The sequence below is a fragment of the Eumetopias jubatus genome, unplaced genomic scaffold, assembly GCF_037043125.1.
Source record: "Eumetopias jubatus isolate StellerSeaLion01/CBP00866 unplaced genomic scaffold, mEumJub1_p1.0 scaffold_6, whole genome shotgun sequence".
NCBI classification, from domain to species: domain Eukaryota; kingdom Metazoa; phylum Chordata; class Mammalia; order Carnivora; family Otariidae; genus Eumetopias; species Eumetopias jubatus.
In genome coordinates, this window is record NW_028274812.1 from 37,881,314 (window position 1) to 37,899,105 (window position 17,792).

A 17,792-nucleotide genomic window follows, 5' to 3' on the forward strand; every position below is an offset into this window, starting at 1 on the left:
GCATCTGAGCTGGGAGGTGTGCAGAGTGGGAATTCCTGAGGGGTGCAATGAAAGAGCGAGACTGAGTCTCTGCCTCACAGAATGGCAGGAAAGGAGAAAGAAAGAGCCAGAGGGGCTGCGTCACCAGGTGGGTCACAGAGAGTCCTGAGCACAAGATAAACTGCTTGGACCTTATCCTGCCGCTACTGTTTCCCAAAGCGTAGCAGGGACGGCTCTAGTGATGTCAGAGGGTACACAGAGGACCATATTTTAATGGCAACATATTTAAAGAAGATTGGCTAAGCAAATAAAAATGGATATCAGTCCTCTAAAGGCAACTATTAAGTAAAGAGCAGTACAGACGGCACGCAGATATGGGGACACTGGGGAGGAAGTGTGTGAACGAGTGCAGCACCGCCGTGGGTACTATGGACACACCAGCCAAGGGCTTTCGCAGGAAGCGGCCTGGCCAGATCTCTGGTTTAGAAAGATCGCTGTGGAGCCAAGTACAGAAGGGCAGGGAAAGATAGGACTAGAAACAAACGCTGTACCAGAACAAAGGCTACACCAGTGATCCAGCCAAGAGCTGATCAAGGCCACAGCCCCACACGTGGCAGCAGACATGGGGAGCAGCTCGCCATACGTATTCCTCCAGGCACCAAACTAGTGCCAACCCATCCCGCAACAGTCGATACCAACACCTGGCACCCAGGCTTTGTTTAGGGTTTCTAATTACCAATGTGGGCTTAATCAGATTTCTTCATAAACTTCAAAGGTCTTTATTGTCAACACAAGGCTCCTTTAGGGATCCACCCCAAAGGAGACATCGTATTCAAGTTACAAATCTCTGTTTAGCAGATAAAGTTGTCCTTTTTGGAAGAGAAATCCGAAGAAGGTCAATGATACCAGTTTGTGAAGGGCATCAGCCTTACCTCGGGGCAACAAAACGTTAAGAGAAGGAACAGCAATAGGGGCAGCACAGATAACTTTCATTAAGTGCATGGTCAAGTTCATTTCTTCCTCATAATAACCCCAGGAAGTACCCACTATAGGTATCATTTCTGTTTAATGGAAGAAGAGCGACGCTTACACAGATTACCTTGACCAACACCACACAGTAGGTTAGGGGTGGACCCGGGATCAACCTCAGGTCAGTTCGTCGTCTCAATGAATATGCTTCACCCTTTTCTTTATGGTTAGCCCCACGGGCAAAACCGTAGGGCTGAGGAGCATCTGGGTATCTCAGTAGGTTAAGCGTCAGACTCTTGGTTTTGGCTCAGATCATGATCTCAGGGTCGTGAGACTGAGCCTGCATCGGACTCCATGCTCAGCAGGGAGTCTGCTTGTGTCTCTCTCTCTCTCTGTCTCTCTCTCTCACTCCCTCTGCCCTCCCCCACCTCTAAAATAAATAAATAAATCTTAAAAAAAACCTGTAGGGTTGAGGGATATAAAACCTGATGAAAAATCTGAGTTGATGCTTGGAACAAAACATTACTATTCATACTTTAGGTATATGGGCTTTAGGCACAATTACAATCTATTTTCTCAAAATTAGCTATGGTGGGATTTTGTTTACTGTTACCTTTTTTCTTTCTTCTTCTTCTTTTCTTTTTTTAACATAGTTGTGAGGTAAAGTGAAAAAGCACACATGTCTAAGGTAAAGACCTGAACTGGTCCCATTTATTACTAGCTGGGGACTTTGGGAAAGTTCCTTAATCTCTCTGAGCTTCTAAAATGAAGAAGGTAAGAAAACCTAGCTCCTCATATAGGTGTCTGGAGCATTAAATGTATAAGGAAGTTCTATCTACCTTCAGAAGGACCTTTTACAAAGTCTCTTCCATGTGATTATCTAAAATCTTGCTACCATATACACCAACAAACTGGACCAAAATGACCCCGAAGCAGTTAGGCATTCTTGTCTTATCAAGGGTCACTTCACTATTAGGAAAAGAAATTGGGGCTACACACAGCAAGATATAACCCCCAACCATCCACATGATTTAAAAATTATAGGGCGCCTGGGTGGCTCAGTTGGTTAAGCGACTGCCTTCGGCTCAGGTCATGATCCTGGAGTCCCAGGATCGAGTCCCGCATTGGGCTCCCTGCTCGGCAGGGAGTCTGCTTCTCCCTCTGACCCTCTTCCCTCTCATGCTATCTGTCATTCTCTCTCTCTCAAATAAATAAAATCTTTAAAAAAAAATAAAAAAAATAAAAATAAAAATTATAAGCAGGAACCATCAAACAATTTAACAACTATTATATTAGAAGCATACTTTAGAGTACATTATGGCACAGAGAATGGGAAATAGTAAGGAAAGAGATGAAGAGAGTAAGAATGTGACCCAGGGAGTAAGGAAATACATGTATATGCAGTCCCACCATTCGTTATATTGTTGATTATAAATTAAAGATATTCCAGGGTACTTCAATCTAAACCATCCCCAGGCTCCATTCTGAATACAGCCACAGAAACCCAACAAGGCAAAGCACTCTGGACCCCAGAGGTTGTTACCAGAAAACTACCACCTCTTAAAACCCACCTCAGTGGCCTGACCCAAGGTCTTTATATGAATAAGGTCATTTTCTTTGCCCTGTAATGTCCCTTTCAGATTCAATATTCTACAACTTTAAATGAAACCAATGGTTAGTTATGCCCTGCTGTAATGCCCATTGTTAAAAGGTCTTAGTGTGTTTATAAAAAGAAAATTTATTTATAAAATACCAACTAAATATGCTTCTTTGTCCTGGTTCACCAAAAATAATAGGACAGTTCTTTTGAGAATCATTGATCAGAACAATAACTACAGTTATAAAAAGGATCACTTACAAATAAGTAAAAACTAGAAGTTTCTATTAATATCAATGCTGGAGCACAGTATAGGCTGGCAGCTCATACACAGCCTTGGACTCAGCATCTGTACTTTTCTTTGTTAATTAAACAGTGGCTAATACTTAAAAATTGAGGAGATTTGACACCCATAATCCATATTTCAACATCTTTTGAAAAAGATGGGAAGATCAAGCAACACCAGGCTCACGTCCCCCCATAGCAGCGTTCAGCTATGAGGCACGGAGGTACACAGGTACTCGGCAGCTGTTCCCCAGGGCAGGTAATTAACACTGGCCCCCCAAGCTTCCCTCCCTCCATTCCTCCATCTGGCTCCTGCAGGCATGTAGGCTTGCAATAATTACTGTTTCTGCATACTTACTCCCAAACAGTGTGCGCAGCACCCATTGGCATTAACTATTCTGCAGTGGAAAAAGGCCACGAGCTACGCTCCAAAGTGCTGTTTTCACTCCTCCAGCAGAAAAGCACAGTCACCACAGTGAAGAGCTCCTATGAAGGGGGTTATTTTTTCATGAACTTGGATCTGGCTACAGAGTCACTGATTAACTCAAGACATTTGCCAAAGCTGGTTACTGAAATTACTGAAGGGTAGCTGCCTAATAGTGCTTCTGGAAGGTGAAGATGAATTTCTAGAACTTTAAGTTAACGAGACAAAAGGTAAGGTGACCAGAAGAAGAATGAGAGGAAGCAGTATCTCTTCAAAACATTTTAAAGCATTAAAAAAAAATATTGATATCAGTGACTAATAATCCTATGACTTGTATTTGTTCAGCAGTTTTCCAGAACTTAAACTTGTGTTAAATACAAAGAAAGATCATTCCTTTAGGGATTATTTTGGAGACCTTTTTTTTCTTTCTTTCATAGTAACACTTTTACCTGAAAACATCACAGTAAGAATATAGTATGATATGTGTTATACTTGAAAATCACTGGGCTTGTATTCTGAAGTGTATCTGGTTTGGCTACGTAGGGCCTAAACTGTTCTAGAAAGTACAGTACTTTAAAGACTATTTAACACTATGGTCTTACTGGCATTGACAGTTATTAAAGATTTCAATTTAGCCCTGACCCCGCTAAAAAAGCAAGATGACTTTTGATCAGAAAATGCAGCACTATGGTTAAAGATTTCATGCTAGAAAACTAGGTTAGTTTTTGATGCCTTTAATTTGTCCTTTTTTCTCCAAGGCAAATGCTCTTGAGAGCACTTTGCTTAGTCTTCACGACGGTCCTTATGATTTGGACATTTTTCCATTGTAAATCTAGTTTAATAAGAGAATCAGTTTTCTTTTTTAAAATTTTTACTTGTTACTGCAAAAGTAATGGCTGCAAACTAAATGCATGCTCAACATATAATGGCAAAGAAAGATTCATTTAAGTAAAAGCAGTTTACTTTTGAAAATGAGAAGAAGATACACAGATAGTTAAAAGATCCTGACCAGGATCTGCCATCAACCAGTCACTCCTAACAATACGATGTAATAGCTTACATACCCACAGTTATCAGATATAGACAGATATACACATACTTTCATTACATCAGTTGATACATAGAAAAAAGGCCAAAGGTCTACAAAACTAAACATAAATTGTAGTTAGCTTGGTGTAACAAATTTGAGCTTTCTCTTCCTTTTTGCTTTTCTGTATTTTTCTAAATATTATATAAAGTCTGTGCATTAGTTTAGTTATAAGGAATAAGGTATTTAAATATTTTTATCTATGAGACTATAGGCTAATTTATTCATGCCTCCATCCAATTAACATTTAGGAGTATATTACGTATTAGATCCCATGCTGTTTTTAGGACACAATATAAGACACAGTGTCAAAAGCCCCAAGTAGTCCACATCTGTAGAACAGTGCAGGAAGTACTATGACAGAGGTGGGGGTACATTACATCTAAACCAGACAGGGAACATTTCTTAGAGGAGACATTTGAATTAATAAATGTATGTAGGTGAGGTGGGTAATGGGGCTGGGCATGGGGAAGGAAGGCTGGTCATCCCAAGGAAGCCAGTCAATTAGTCACTTAATATTGAAGCCAGTCAATTAAGTCTGATTCACCTTTCCTACCACTGAAACATGGCCAGGTGTCCACAGAAGGGTCAGAATGGGAGCTAGAGATCCTAGTGATACTAAGTGGATAGAATAAGCTGGATGTGGTAACGGACCAATGTGGGAAGATGACTGAAAAGCAGATTCTGTCCACATTCTGGCTTTGGGGACTGGGTAGCTGGTGGTATCAGTTACTGTGATGGAGAAAACAGGAGGCAGGAGTTGTGGGGACATTGGCAGGGACAAAAGAAGAACTAAGAACCCCAGTGTAGGGTATGATCTGCCTTGAGTTTGTTTGATCCATGGATGATCCAAATACTGAGAACTATCAGATATATATGTGTTTGGGGCTCAGTAGAAAGTTCTACACGGTGAAGATAGCTAGACACGACTAACATATAAGAAAGAATTAATTAGGTGCAGGCAATTGTATATATAGTGAGAAACAGAAAGGGTCATTTAAGGGGTAACATTTAATGAGGAAACAAGAAGGAAAGACTGGGAAGGAACGGCAGCAGGCTAGAGGGTGTCAAGGAAATGGATGATGGTATCAGTGGTATCAAATGCTATAGAATGTTATGGTAAAATAAGAACACAATAATCTCCCTTTGTTTATCATAAAATGGAGGACACCTCCCAGATTCTAGCATTCCATTCCAAATCCGAAGCTGCAGGACGTTCAGGGAAGGACCTGGGTACTCTCTATGTTTAAAGGCTCCTAGATGGTTTTATTACAAAGCTAAGTTTGGCACCCACCCATCTAAGCCATGGATTCTTTGTTAACTCTATATGCTTTCATCTCTATGAGACAGAACATACTCCTTTCACAGGCTTTAGTCCTCAATATTTCTGAATTTAGAAACTAAGATTGCTCCTGTCAGAGGAAAAGCTGCCAGACTTCAATTCCTCCCCTGCCCCCCAGTGCCTCTGTGTCTGTGGGTTGTTCACCCATCAAGTGTAGGTTGAGAAAAGATGGTTACTGCCAGTCTAGGGAAGAGATCATTGTGGGGGCACTATTTTGGGAAACAAAGGATGTGCACAGCTAGAGAAGAGAGGGGAACCACCCGAGTTCAGGAATACAGTATTTTTAAAAGGTGCCAAGCTAGAAAGGTCCTAGGTCTTGCAGGCAAAACCCATAAAATGACCAATCTTAGTAAAGTCACAGATTCAGGCAAATGAAGAAAAAGTGAGGAAGGTAGGCCAGTCTGTAAAGAGTTTTAACAAATGAACACGGGGTTTAGACTTTAATTCCAAAGGCTTAGGATATTTTTTGTGGCAATGTGACACAATCAAAAGACCTTTTGAGACGATTTTTGGCTATAAGGTAACAAAACAGATTTTAAGGGGAGGAACTAGAGAATAGGGAGCCACAGTTTAGGTTCAAGCACTGTGTTCACGGAAGAGTCATGTAAAATAAAGTAACTGGATCTTGTGGTAGGAGCTTCAGAGCAAGGAATATTGTAGCGTTCTGTTTGTTTGGGGCCAGATAACCACTGTAGCACATAAAAGTTCATTCTAATAACAAGCCAATGCTAGAACCAGCCTGCAACTAAGTTAAACTACCTAATATTAGAGAAAGGACACTTAGTCAAGCTCTTTATTTCTATACAATGTTCTCATTAGACCACCTTAATTCAATTAATGAGCACCCATGGAGTATCATCCATAAAATATCAGTCACTTCCTCTCCTCATAATTAGTGAAACACATCTAGTCAGATGGAGGAGAGCACTTTGGCAAGGCCCAAGGATATTAATCAATTTGGGGATGCTGCCAATTTTCATTCCCTCGCTTGTCAAGAAAAAACCTTGAATGTTTGCAGTATCTCCCATCCCTGTTTCAGTGATTTGTCAGCCTAAATAAAGGGTATAATTAAGGCAGTTTCAGCTGCCTGCTCTAGTATCTATTTAGGAGAATGGGATTTGAAATCAAATGGATCTGATATTTGCCAGTTTGAGCAAGGTGTTGAAAACCATTTGTAAAATGAGGAATAACACTACATGCCTCACAAAACTCTCATGACTTTTACGTGAGCTAACCATCCAGAGTACCATGCCAGAAAAGGGTTAAGGGGGGCATGGACTGAGCACTCTGCCTGCTGAGTGAGGGCTAAGGCCCTCTCTCACTTAGAGCTGGGGAAACTGAATGTTGAGCTCGTAATTTCTTTGATATTCCCCCCTTGAATTAAGAGTGGCAATCCTGCTTTGGATGATTAAGGTATCAATGGAGCATCATTTAAAAGTATGTGTTCAACCAGATTAATCTGATGCACTTTATAAAGTTGTGATTTAGGCACCAGAATTCTATCAGGCTCCAAAGAAGCTTAGACTCATGGTTTAAAAATGAATACAACTTCAGACAGATGGCACATCATGAAAAGCTCAGTACGGGTGGCTTTCAAGCTTCACTCTAAATATTCCAAAGCTAAGAGTGAACACTTTTGAAAATGAGAAGAAGATACACAGATAGTTAAAAGATCCTGACCAGGATCTGCCATCAACCAGTCACTCCTAACAATACAATATAATAGCTTTGATGACCAAGAGGTTACATATATGGTCTTTGTATGTGTGGCTGCTACTTCTAGAAATGTGAAAAGGGGAAATAAATCCCAAATTCTATGTACTATAGTAAAGACTTTAAGGCTGACAGAAATCAGACTAATGTAGTCTATATATAAAGTCTTTAAATACAAATAAATCTTTACATATATGAATATCCAAGTAATCTCATAGAATTAAAATATAAATAGAGATAAAATAAATCAACTGTATTCTATTATCCTAATATCAGGAAAAATAGAAAACAGAAAATTAAACTAAGAAATTCCTATAAAAACCTATTAAGAGAATAGCAACTATGAGCATAAATCTATTCTAGATAGAGATGAGCACTGACTATGAACCATATTTAACTACAAAACACCTATTACTTGTCCATGGGATGGGTTTCCATTGAATATCTTTGAGGGAAATGCTGACCTAAAGAAAAGGCACTGTTCCTAAAAATGGGGTCTTGAACACTTGTTTCTGTGCTTTGGGCTAGGCAACCATGCAGAACTCTACAAAAAGAATCTGTAACTCAGGAAGTACTACTACTGCCCAAAGATTGGATATGAGAAACATGCACACAACATGGGTAGCACCTTCTAAAAGGACAGATACCTGTGTGCTCAGGGATATGTTACTCATTATAATTTTGAAAGTATTAAACAACTCAACTTTCATAAAATGCTTGTGAACATCAGTTATTCTTGACATTACAGAAGAAAATATCATGCTTTCTAAAACAGAATCAACTTAACTTGTACTTGAGGAGTTTATTCTAAATGTGGACAGGCACAAAATATAACCATTGCATATAAATCAAAGTGCTTGCTGATCTTAATAAGAAGCTGATTAGAGAACATGGTATTTTAGAATAATTATTAAATATATATTTGTATTCCAAGGTATAAATAAATTTTTATTATTAAAGGAGTCACCTAGAATAAAAAACCTCAGGCCACCATTGAACTTACTTTATATAAACAAATGTCACATACCAAGCACTCAACTTTAAAACAAAATGATTTTATTTATTTATATATATATTTTTTATTTTTTATTTTTTTTTATTATTTATTTGAGAGAGAGAGAATGAGAGATAGAGAGCACGAGAGGGAAGAGGGTCAGAGGGAGAAGCAGACTCCCTGCCGAGCAGGGAGCCCGATGTGGGACTCGATCCCGGGACTCCAGGATCATGACCTGAGCCGAAGGCAGTCGCTTAACCAACTGAGCCACCCAGGCACCCTTATTTATTTATTTATGTTTAAAGATTTTATCCAGGCACCTGGGTGGCTCAGTTGGTTAAGCGACTGCCTTCGGCTCAGGTCATGATCCTGGAGTCCCGGGATCGAGTCCCACATCGGGCTCCCTGCTCGGCAGGGAGTCTGCTTCTCCCTCTGACCCTCTTCCCTCTCGTGCTCTCTATCTCTCATTCTCTCTCTCTAATAAATAAAATCTTTAAAATAAATAAATAAATAAATAAAGATTTTATCCATCCATTTGAGAGAGAGAAAGAGACAGAATAAGAGAGAGAGATCGAGCATGATCAGGGATGGAAGGGGCAGAGGGAGAGGGAGAAGCAGATTTCCCCATTGAGCAGGGAGCCCAACTACTGCTGAGCAGGGAGCCCAAAACAAAAACGATTTTAAAGGGGCACCTGGGTGGCTCAGTTGGTTAAGCATTTGCCTTCAGCTCGGGTCATGATCCAAGGTCCCGGGATTGAGCCCTACAATGGGCTCCCTGCTCAGCGGGGAGCCTGCTTCTCCTTCTCCCTCTGCAGCAACCCCTGCTTATGCTCTCTCTCTGTCAAATAAATAAATAAAATCTTTAAAACAAAACAAAACAATAACGATTTTAAAGCTGCCTTTGCTTCCTTACCAAACTGATAAAGAATCATAGGGCTTAGATTTCCCATCATGTGGAGAAAAGGGTCCTTCTCATGCTGGTGGTATATAAATTGTTACACACTTTCATGTGCCTTAAACATATCCTGACTTGGTAAGACTACCTAAAGGATTTTGTAAAGATGTTTAATGTAACACTGCTTTTAATAGCAAAACATTTGGAACCATCTAATATCCAAAAGCAGGAGCATCATTAAATCATTCAGGGAATGTATTAGGGGTGCTAACTATGTTGTTTGTATACATATAATAACATACTATTTCATGTAGAAAATGTGTATAACATTAAGTGCAGGAAAAAGCAGATTGCAAAATAGACTGTGCTTCCCCCCAACTTATCTGTGTGTTCAAGTGTTGCTAAAATTATCTTAGAATAATTATTTTCAAGTTTAAAAAAACTTTAAAACATCCACAGGCTGTCCCTTTCCTTTCTCTTACCACCTTACTTATTACACGAATCACACTAACCAATTAATTCAGTTTGGATTTAACATTTATGCATGACTTGGCAAATTCTACACAATTCCTGCCATTTACTTCCATCTTATTTTAAAAGTTGGATAATATGAAATCAATTATTATAAAACATTTCATGAATTGAAAACACAAGGAATTGGGGATAAAAATATGTTTCAATATGAACAGGAATTATTGGTTCTTCCAAAAAAAAAAAAAAGAAATAATCTCTTAGTATGAAGAAAAAAAGACAATTGCATTTTTCACATAGAACAGTATCCAAATCTATGAAATACAATCATATAAAGTCTCTAAAAAGTACTAGGAACCATTTCAAGAGCTTTTCATAAGCTTCTAAAGGTAAACTCCCAATCTTATTTATCTAGAACTAGCCGAACACCTGCCAGGTCCAATGCACTCAGTTAAGTGTCCAAACATGATCTAATTACTTAGTGCTCTACAATGGCCCATTTTCCAAATTAAGAAACTATGTTTCAAATGGATAAAGTATCTCATTCTAAGGCACACTATTCCTAGGAATTCTCATCCATCACTGCCTGATTCTGTGACTCATTATTCCACCGGCCAGAGCAAGCAACCCGAGACTCCACATGTCTTCCAGGGGAGGGCATGAGACAGTCGACTTCTTACCCTTGAGACAGCTGCTAGCACAGGCTTGTGCAAAGTAAAGGGGCAAAAATACATGCTTGTCAATATCACAGACCTTCTCGTTTGTTGTATTCTATCAATTTAGGATTTTCTTCCAGATAAATTATTTCTTTAGGAGCAACAGTCTTGTTTTTTTATAGACCTAAAACTATAGTTTAATAACTAAATTAAAAAATTTTAATGAAATTCTCTGCAAAAAATTACGGTTGAGTAAAGGAAACAAAGTATACACAGATCAGTAAGTTACTGGGAACACCACTGAGTATAACGAAAGTTTTAAGTAGTCAAAGCCCTTATTTGGCTATTATGGTTCATAATCACTTTCAGAATGGTGTATAGGCCTGGTCTAATGGGTCTCATACTTGACCAGTGGTTCTCACTGTAAGCTTATTTTGTCCCTCAGACAACTTCCTCCCCCAGGCGATGTCTGGAGACTTTCTTGGTTGTCACAACTGGGGAGGTACGACGGGCTTCTCATGGGTAGAGGCCACAGATGCTGCTAAACATCCTATAATGCAAAGGACATCCCCTCAAAGAATTAAATAGCTCAAAATGTCAATAGTGCCAAGGCTGAGAAATCCTATACTAGATGATTAATATAAGATGAAACTATCTCCTGTCCTCAAGTTTAAATGAGCACCAACAGTGAGAGTAGGAAAAGCCTGGATGCCTCAGGTTCTGGACAAGGCAAATCTCCCAAGCAGACTACTGTCCTCCTCAGGAAGAGAAGTGTGTGATTCTGCAAGCTGCAAGTGAGACAGGGAGGGTTTAAAGTTGACAGGCACCTCATCTTCGGTGAATGTGCACACGTCTCAAGTAGCAGTGTACGGGTGTGCAAGAGGAAAGCACCAGCTTTGCTGGATCCACAGTGGTCACATCTTCTGACAATTTCTACCAAGTTAAACAAAACCATTATTACGTAGTTAGGGAGTTTTATATCTAAAATTGAAATAACAAGGATTGCAGGGAGAAAAACCCAAACAAAGAGGATAAAGGGCAACTATGTGATTCCTTCCCCTGCCTCCCGCCCTCCCCACTTTCACACTTGGTAGACTGTTCATTCTGTGATGGCACCGTGGAAACCACAGAGCATGTCGTAAGTGAAGAAGGAAATATTTTGGTAGAGTTAACCAACTGAGCCACCCAGGCGCCCCTATTTTGGTAGAGTTAATTTCTTAGTAATAATAACAAAAGGGGAAAAAACAAACATGTTTTAAAAATATCAGGAACAACAGAAAGGAATAGTGAAACACATCTGCGAAGCTACGTCAACATCAGAATATTAATCTCCTGTGACAAGGAGTTTTGGCGCACTGGAGGAATCAAAGAGCCCTCCAATGAGAATAACGTGCCACATTTGGAAGGTCTATGAGAGGACAGTTTAACCTTGAAAGGGAGCCACTGCTAGGGGAACCTCACTCTGCTCCTGAAACTCCAATGGATGCAGGGATCCAGTAAATAGAAAAGCAAGTAGAAATGCTTCATTTGATGTAGCAAGGGAATCCAGAAGTGATCATTCCTCAATCCACAAATGAGGAAAGCATTGCATGCCACGTCTTAGCTCCTTAAGGACTTGGGTGAGCCTGAAGTTCGAAAGATTTCCACAAATTGCAAATAAAAACAACCTTCTCTTATTTCTCACTCTGCACTTGAGAGTTCTAGGTGGGAATTAACTATAGAACTGCTCCATCTTTCCCAGTCTTAAACTAAAATGTGGCTTCCTGTAGGGGAGGTAGAAAGGGAAACACATAGAAGAGCAATTAAAACAAAAATTTCCTAACATCTCTACAAAGAAATCCATCAATAACATAGTGAGACATAATACTTCCCAGAAAATGCTTGGCTAATGCATTAGTTTAAGAAAGAAAACGAAGTACATCAGGTTAGCCAAAGACAAAAGTCAGAGAAACTATAAAATACAATATAATGGAATTCAAAAAGTGACCTACTCTAAAAAGGCCACAAGGGGAGCCTGGGTGGCTCAGTCAGTGGAGCATGGGACTTTTGATTTCAGCTCAGGTCATGATCTCAGGATCCTGAGATCGAGCCCCGCGCTGCTTGAGATTCTCTACCTTTCCCTCTGCCCCTAACCCACCCGTCTCAAAAAAAATTAAAAAATTAAAAAATTAAAGGCCCACAAAAACCACCCATAAGAGATCAAAGAGAAGTATTTCAACATTACAGATTTCTTCTGGGTTAAAAAATGACAGTAATATAATAACTACATGTGTGGGATTGCTATACTTATTCTAGAAGAGTCCTTGGTGTGTACAGTTTCATTAAAGATAATAAAATAGGAAAAAGCCCACAATTTCCTTATACTATAAACAATACATCTGCCCAAAGAAAAAGTGATACATATAACAGGTAATTTTTCTGGTAGACCCTGTAAGTCCACATCACCAGCAACGTGGCTGAAAAGCTTCAGTGCTTTGTTTTCCTCATCTATAAAATCAGGAGTGGGCCTAAATCTCTAAGGAATTGCTGAGTGTAAAATTTGATTTTAGCATGCTGATTTTAACAGGGCTTCAGAAATTCACATTATTTCTGTTGAAACATTTTTATTTATTTTTTTTTTTTAAAGATTTTATTTCTTTATTTGACAGAGAGAGACAGTGAGAGCAGGAACACAAGCAGGGGGAGTGGGAGAGGGAGAAGCAGGCTTCCCGCTGAGCAGGGAGACTGATGCAGGACTCGATCCCAGGATTCTGGGATCATGACCTGAGCTGAAGGCAGACGCTTAAGGACTGAGCCACCCAGGCGCCCCTGTTGAAACATTTTTAAATAATAAAAGACATTCATTTTCTTTTTTATCTCCCCAATATCCTGAAAGTTTCCATGAAACACCGTGGGAGTTGCAGGCATAGGTAGAAAAGTGTAATACGTAAACACAAAAATTACGTTGAATGTCCATGTTAACACGGGTTTGTATCTAAGACAGGGAACAGATATTGGCAAATTCATTAATTAAAATCCTATTAACTATTTTTCATGTTAAACTATAATTTATTAAAACAGGGCAACTCCCTTAATGAGAAGTATTCTGGATACTAATCAACCAGAAGGTGTGTTCTTGCTTGGAATTTAATTTTGCTTTATTAACAGTTCATGCTTAAGGAAGTTTGCTGAGTATATTCGTTCTTGGCAGATGTGTTAGCCAAGAGGTCTGCCCAGATGATAATGTTAATGACTAGGTAGAAAGAGGAAAAATGTGTGAGTTTTACAATTTTGGAAAACTAACTGCAAGACCTTTGTAAAGACATTTTTATTCTACCACATGTACAAAAGGAAAACACTTAATTTTTTCTAAAAATAGTAGCTCCTAATTATTTTCTACTATAAAGATGTCCTTAATGATGTACTGCTAAAAAATTTCTTTGCCATTATCCCTGCTATCCTAGAATCATATAACCAATAACACTTCTTTGGCAATTTAAAGATACAAATCTCTCTAGAGAGTACAGTCCCTCAAACCCACCCACGTGAGCCCATCTCACACTTTTCATGCTGCTGAGTCAGACACTCCCTCCTTAAGGCCAAAACAAACTTTAGTTCCCTGGAATAATAAGCACTTTAAGAATTACACCCATGCCTCTCTCCTGTCCTTAGAGAGGTTCAGATCTGCTCCATGGCATTCTTTTATTCTTAACAGAACTGCACTTCCAATTACCAGCACTTGAGAATATCTAAATCTTCCTTCATTTAAAATTCAACTGTGTAGAACGTTATAAAAGGGTTTCAGCACAGAGGACCTCAAATTTGCTAAACTGAACCCACTCATTAGCAGAAAACGACTCAAAAAATATGCTTCTAGAAATTCTAAAATATACAATTAAGAGAAATGTCTTATTCAAGAATAAGATTAAAGATCTAAAAAAATCGAGGTGCAATTAGAATCTAATGGACCAACATTTCCCATTTGAGCCCACACTTACCTCTCCCGAGGAACAGCAAACCAGTACTCCGGCTGCTTTCTTCGTTTGCCATACTGCTGGACCATGGCTGCACTGTGAGTGGCAAAGGATTTTCTCATTGGCTTTCCTACTTTAATGCACAGAAACATGGGTGGAGTCTTGCTTTTCTCCTCTTTTGAAGGAAGTATATCTGAATCACACATGAAAAAAAACCTTCCTCAATATTGACAATAGTGGTGAAAGTAAAACCTTTAACTTACAGAGAATAGTTCCCAATCCCCTCTTAGTGACAGAAAATCAAAACATATGACAAAAACACCATCAAATTAGAACTAATCACATTTTCCAGACCTTCTTTAGCACAAAAGGGAAAAGCTTTGCAAGTTTCAGTTTGTTCTGCATCACATAAAACCAACACAACGTGGCACTTCACAAGAATACATCTCAATGAATGATACTGAGGACCCACTTACACCATAAGGCAATTTGGCTTAGAACTGAAATAGCTTCAAAAACATTTCAAACCCCTTTAGATTTAGAAATTCAAGGTGAGAAAAGGAAAGTTCCTTGAAATTAAAAAACAAACTATTTTGGGGGCGCCTGGGTGGCTCAGTCATTACACATCTGCCTTCGGCTCAGGTCATGATCCCAGGGTCTTGGGGTCGAGCCCCGCATCAGGCTCCCTGCTCGGCGGGAAGCCTGCTTCTCCCTCTCCCACTCCCCCTGCTTGTGTTCCCTCTCTCGCTGTGTCTCTCTGTCAAGTAACTAAAAATCTTTAAAAAAATAAAAAAACAAAAACAAACTATTTTTGAACCAGAAATCTATGTCACAGTTGGAGTTCCAAAGTAGATACTATATAATGCTAAGGTTTTTTTCCCCAATTAATGTTATCAGCAAAGATAACCTCTATTGAGAGAACACTGTTCTCAAACAATTGTTCTAATTTCACTTGTACTCACAAGTTTCAGAAAGCCAACTGTACGACAGGACATAAAGATACGAAAGAAAAGTGGCTTACCTTCGATGGGGACCTGAATTCTCTTTAGTAGCCACAACTGAATTTCGGACTTATTATCCATTTGTGCCCCTTGGCAGCTGTTGTCCAGGGTAGATTCTGAAGAGGTGTCTAAAGACCCTTTATTCACATTTTCTTCTGTAGAAGAGGCCGGTTGCAATGGGAGGGACACTCTCTCTTTCACCCAGGTTTTGTCTGTCTCCTTACTGCCCTCAGTTGGGGGACCGCCTACCTGGGGAAGAGAACTGCTAAGGGTGATATCTATTCCCACTGGCTCAGTACTTTGGCCATCACTTAATTCTGCCTTCGGCAAGTTTTCAGTTAACTGTGACCCTTCTTTGTTCTTATTCAGGTAATATTCAATGAGTTTAACTTTATCTAGATCTTCATGTATGTTCAGTGTGTTTTCCACCTGGCTTTCTGGGGAACCAGACTGCTTGTCCACCTCCGGCATTACATCTTGCTTCTCACGGGTTTCTAAATCTAGGGCCCCCTTCAGTTCAGCGTCATTATCTGTTCCTGAAAAGTTCAGAGCTGATTGCACCTGCATTTCTGTAGTGGAACCGATGATGCGGGACTTAGCCTTCCTTAGCTCTTTTGGGTCAAGAGAAAGGCACTCCTTTGAGGTGTCTCTTTTGTCCATTCCACTATCAGTTTGAGAAGAAAGTTCTTCCAAGTCAACAAAGTCATCATCTTCCCCTAAAAGGGAATTTTCTTTGGCTATAGATTCAAATGCAGCACGAGTGTCAGAAGGTTCCTTGCTGACCTTAGTCACTGTGGCAGATCCACTGGTTGCCTCTGTAGAAGACTCGAGTGTCTTTACCTTTCCTGACAGAGAGCCATCTGAGGGCTTCATGTGCGTGTATTCTGTTGACTTCTCCAAAGGTCTTATGGATTTGGAATCTGAAGTGATGGTTCTCTCCCCATTCTGCTGCCGTTTTTCCTTGTTGAGAGATTTGAACTTACTGAAGGGGTTGATGTCTTTTTCTGAAGCCAGGTCTTCCCATTCTCCAGGCCTGTACAGAGGACAAAGATCCTGAGGTAGGTCACTGTCGGGGGAAAAATGGTGGGTGCACACGGAATGTTAAAAACAAAACCAAAAACAAAATGGAGGAAAGGCAAAAATTAAAACAAAACCCAACCGAAAACTGAAACATAAATATACCACAACTTAAATTTATGTTGAAATGATTTCAGAATAAGGAAATGAAATCAAGAAATTGACTTCAAAATGAAACATAAATAAGCCACAAGAAGGGGTAACACAAAGAACCATATCCTACTAGAAGGACATGAATGATTTTTGAAGTCGTTTATGAACATGGAGCTATCACCCACCAGATTTTTAGTGATGAAACAATGTTTCTGATATTCATGAAGGAAAGGACAAAGAAAAGGAAATGTTTTACCACTATGACCTAAATTCTTTAAATATTCAAAGCTGTTCCTTTTTATAAAATAGTATATAAACCAATTGCATTAATTCTGAATGGCTCATTGACTGAGTATCTACTCATTTAACTGTTGTACAAATTACTAGCCCTGAACCCTAATTTTGAGCCTCAGCACTTTGGACCTAAGGTTTCCAATAACAGACATCCTTCTACTCCTGAGGGAGATACAAGAATTTTCCACTATTACTGTGAATATATAGCACCTGCTCCATTTTACACTTTAAAATTTATAGAAAAGTAAATCAAGTAAGCTTTTAAAATACTTAAGTTAAAATTATTAATTTCTTGACAATGGGTGGTGGTTTATCAGCGGAAACATACTGTCCCTTAACAACAGATGCTTTTCTACCCAGATCTGAATTATACAAAATATTGCTTAGACATGTTCTCCAAAGTTTAAATAAATGGTCAAGAAACACAATTTTTAAGCCACGACTGGCAAGATTTTGAGTAACCTGTATTTTCACTTACCTTAGTATTGATACTGGGTTAAAACACAGATATATAAAGACCCTTTATAAAAATAACATTTTTAGATTTCAGAAATAACTTTGTTTTCTAAAAAGGCTAGATCATGTTCAGGTAATACTTTATTATTCTGGCTTTGAAATTACTAGGGCAAGAAAGCCACAAAGTACCAGGAAGTTCTCAAGTTATAAGACTATCTCCCCAAACTTATTTTATAAATCACATGCATGAAACATCTATGCTTTTTCCAATAGTAGCCTACATAATTGTTAGGCTCTGACAGATGCTTGAAAAAACTTCTTTAATTCATAATTCATTTCAATTCAAGACACATGTGTTGAGCCCCTCCATGCCATATGCTAAATGATGATTTTGACAGTGTCTCTGTTCTGCAGGAACCTGCATGCACAAAAATGTCCTACCCAACTCTAGCATCCCAGGAGACATGAAAGAGTCAAATAAACTAGTGTCATGTGTCCCACTTTTA

General features: G+C 39.2%; 1 protein-coding gene across 4 annotated transcripts in view; it reads right to left on the reverse strand.

Moving 5' to 3' along the window:
• Positions 1–17,792, reverse strand: part of NCOA7 (nuclear receptor coactivator 7) — a 157,083-nt gene that overhangs the window by 26,642 nt on the left and 112,649 nt on the right. For 3 of the 4 annotated variants that reach the window (XM_028117016.2, XM_088023876.1, XM_028117015.2), the window contains exons 9-10: positions 15,387–16,432; positions 14,390–14,558 (exon numbers count right to left, since the gene is read on the reverse strand). In XM_028117016.2, coding sequence (XP_027972817.1) covers positions 14,390–14,558; positions 15,387–16,432 — 1,215 coding nt within the window. The remainder of the gene's footprint in view (positions 1–14,389; positions 14,559–15,386; positions 16,433–17,792) is intronic. The other variant, XM_028117017.2, reaches the window with a different exon arrangement.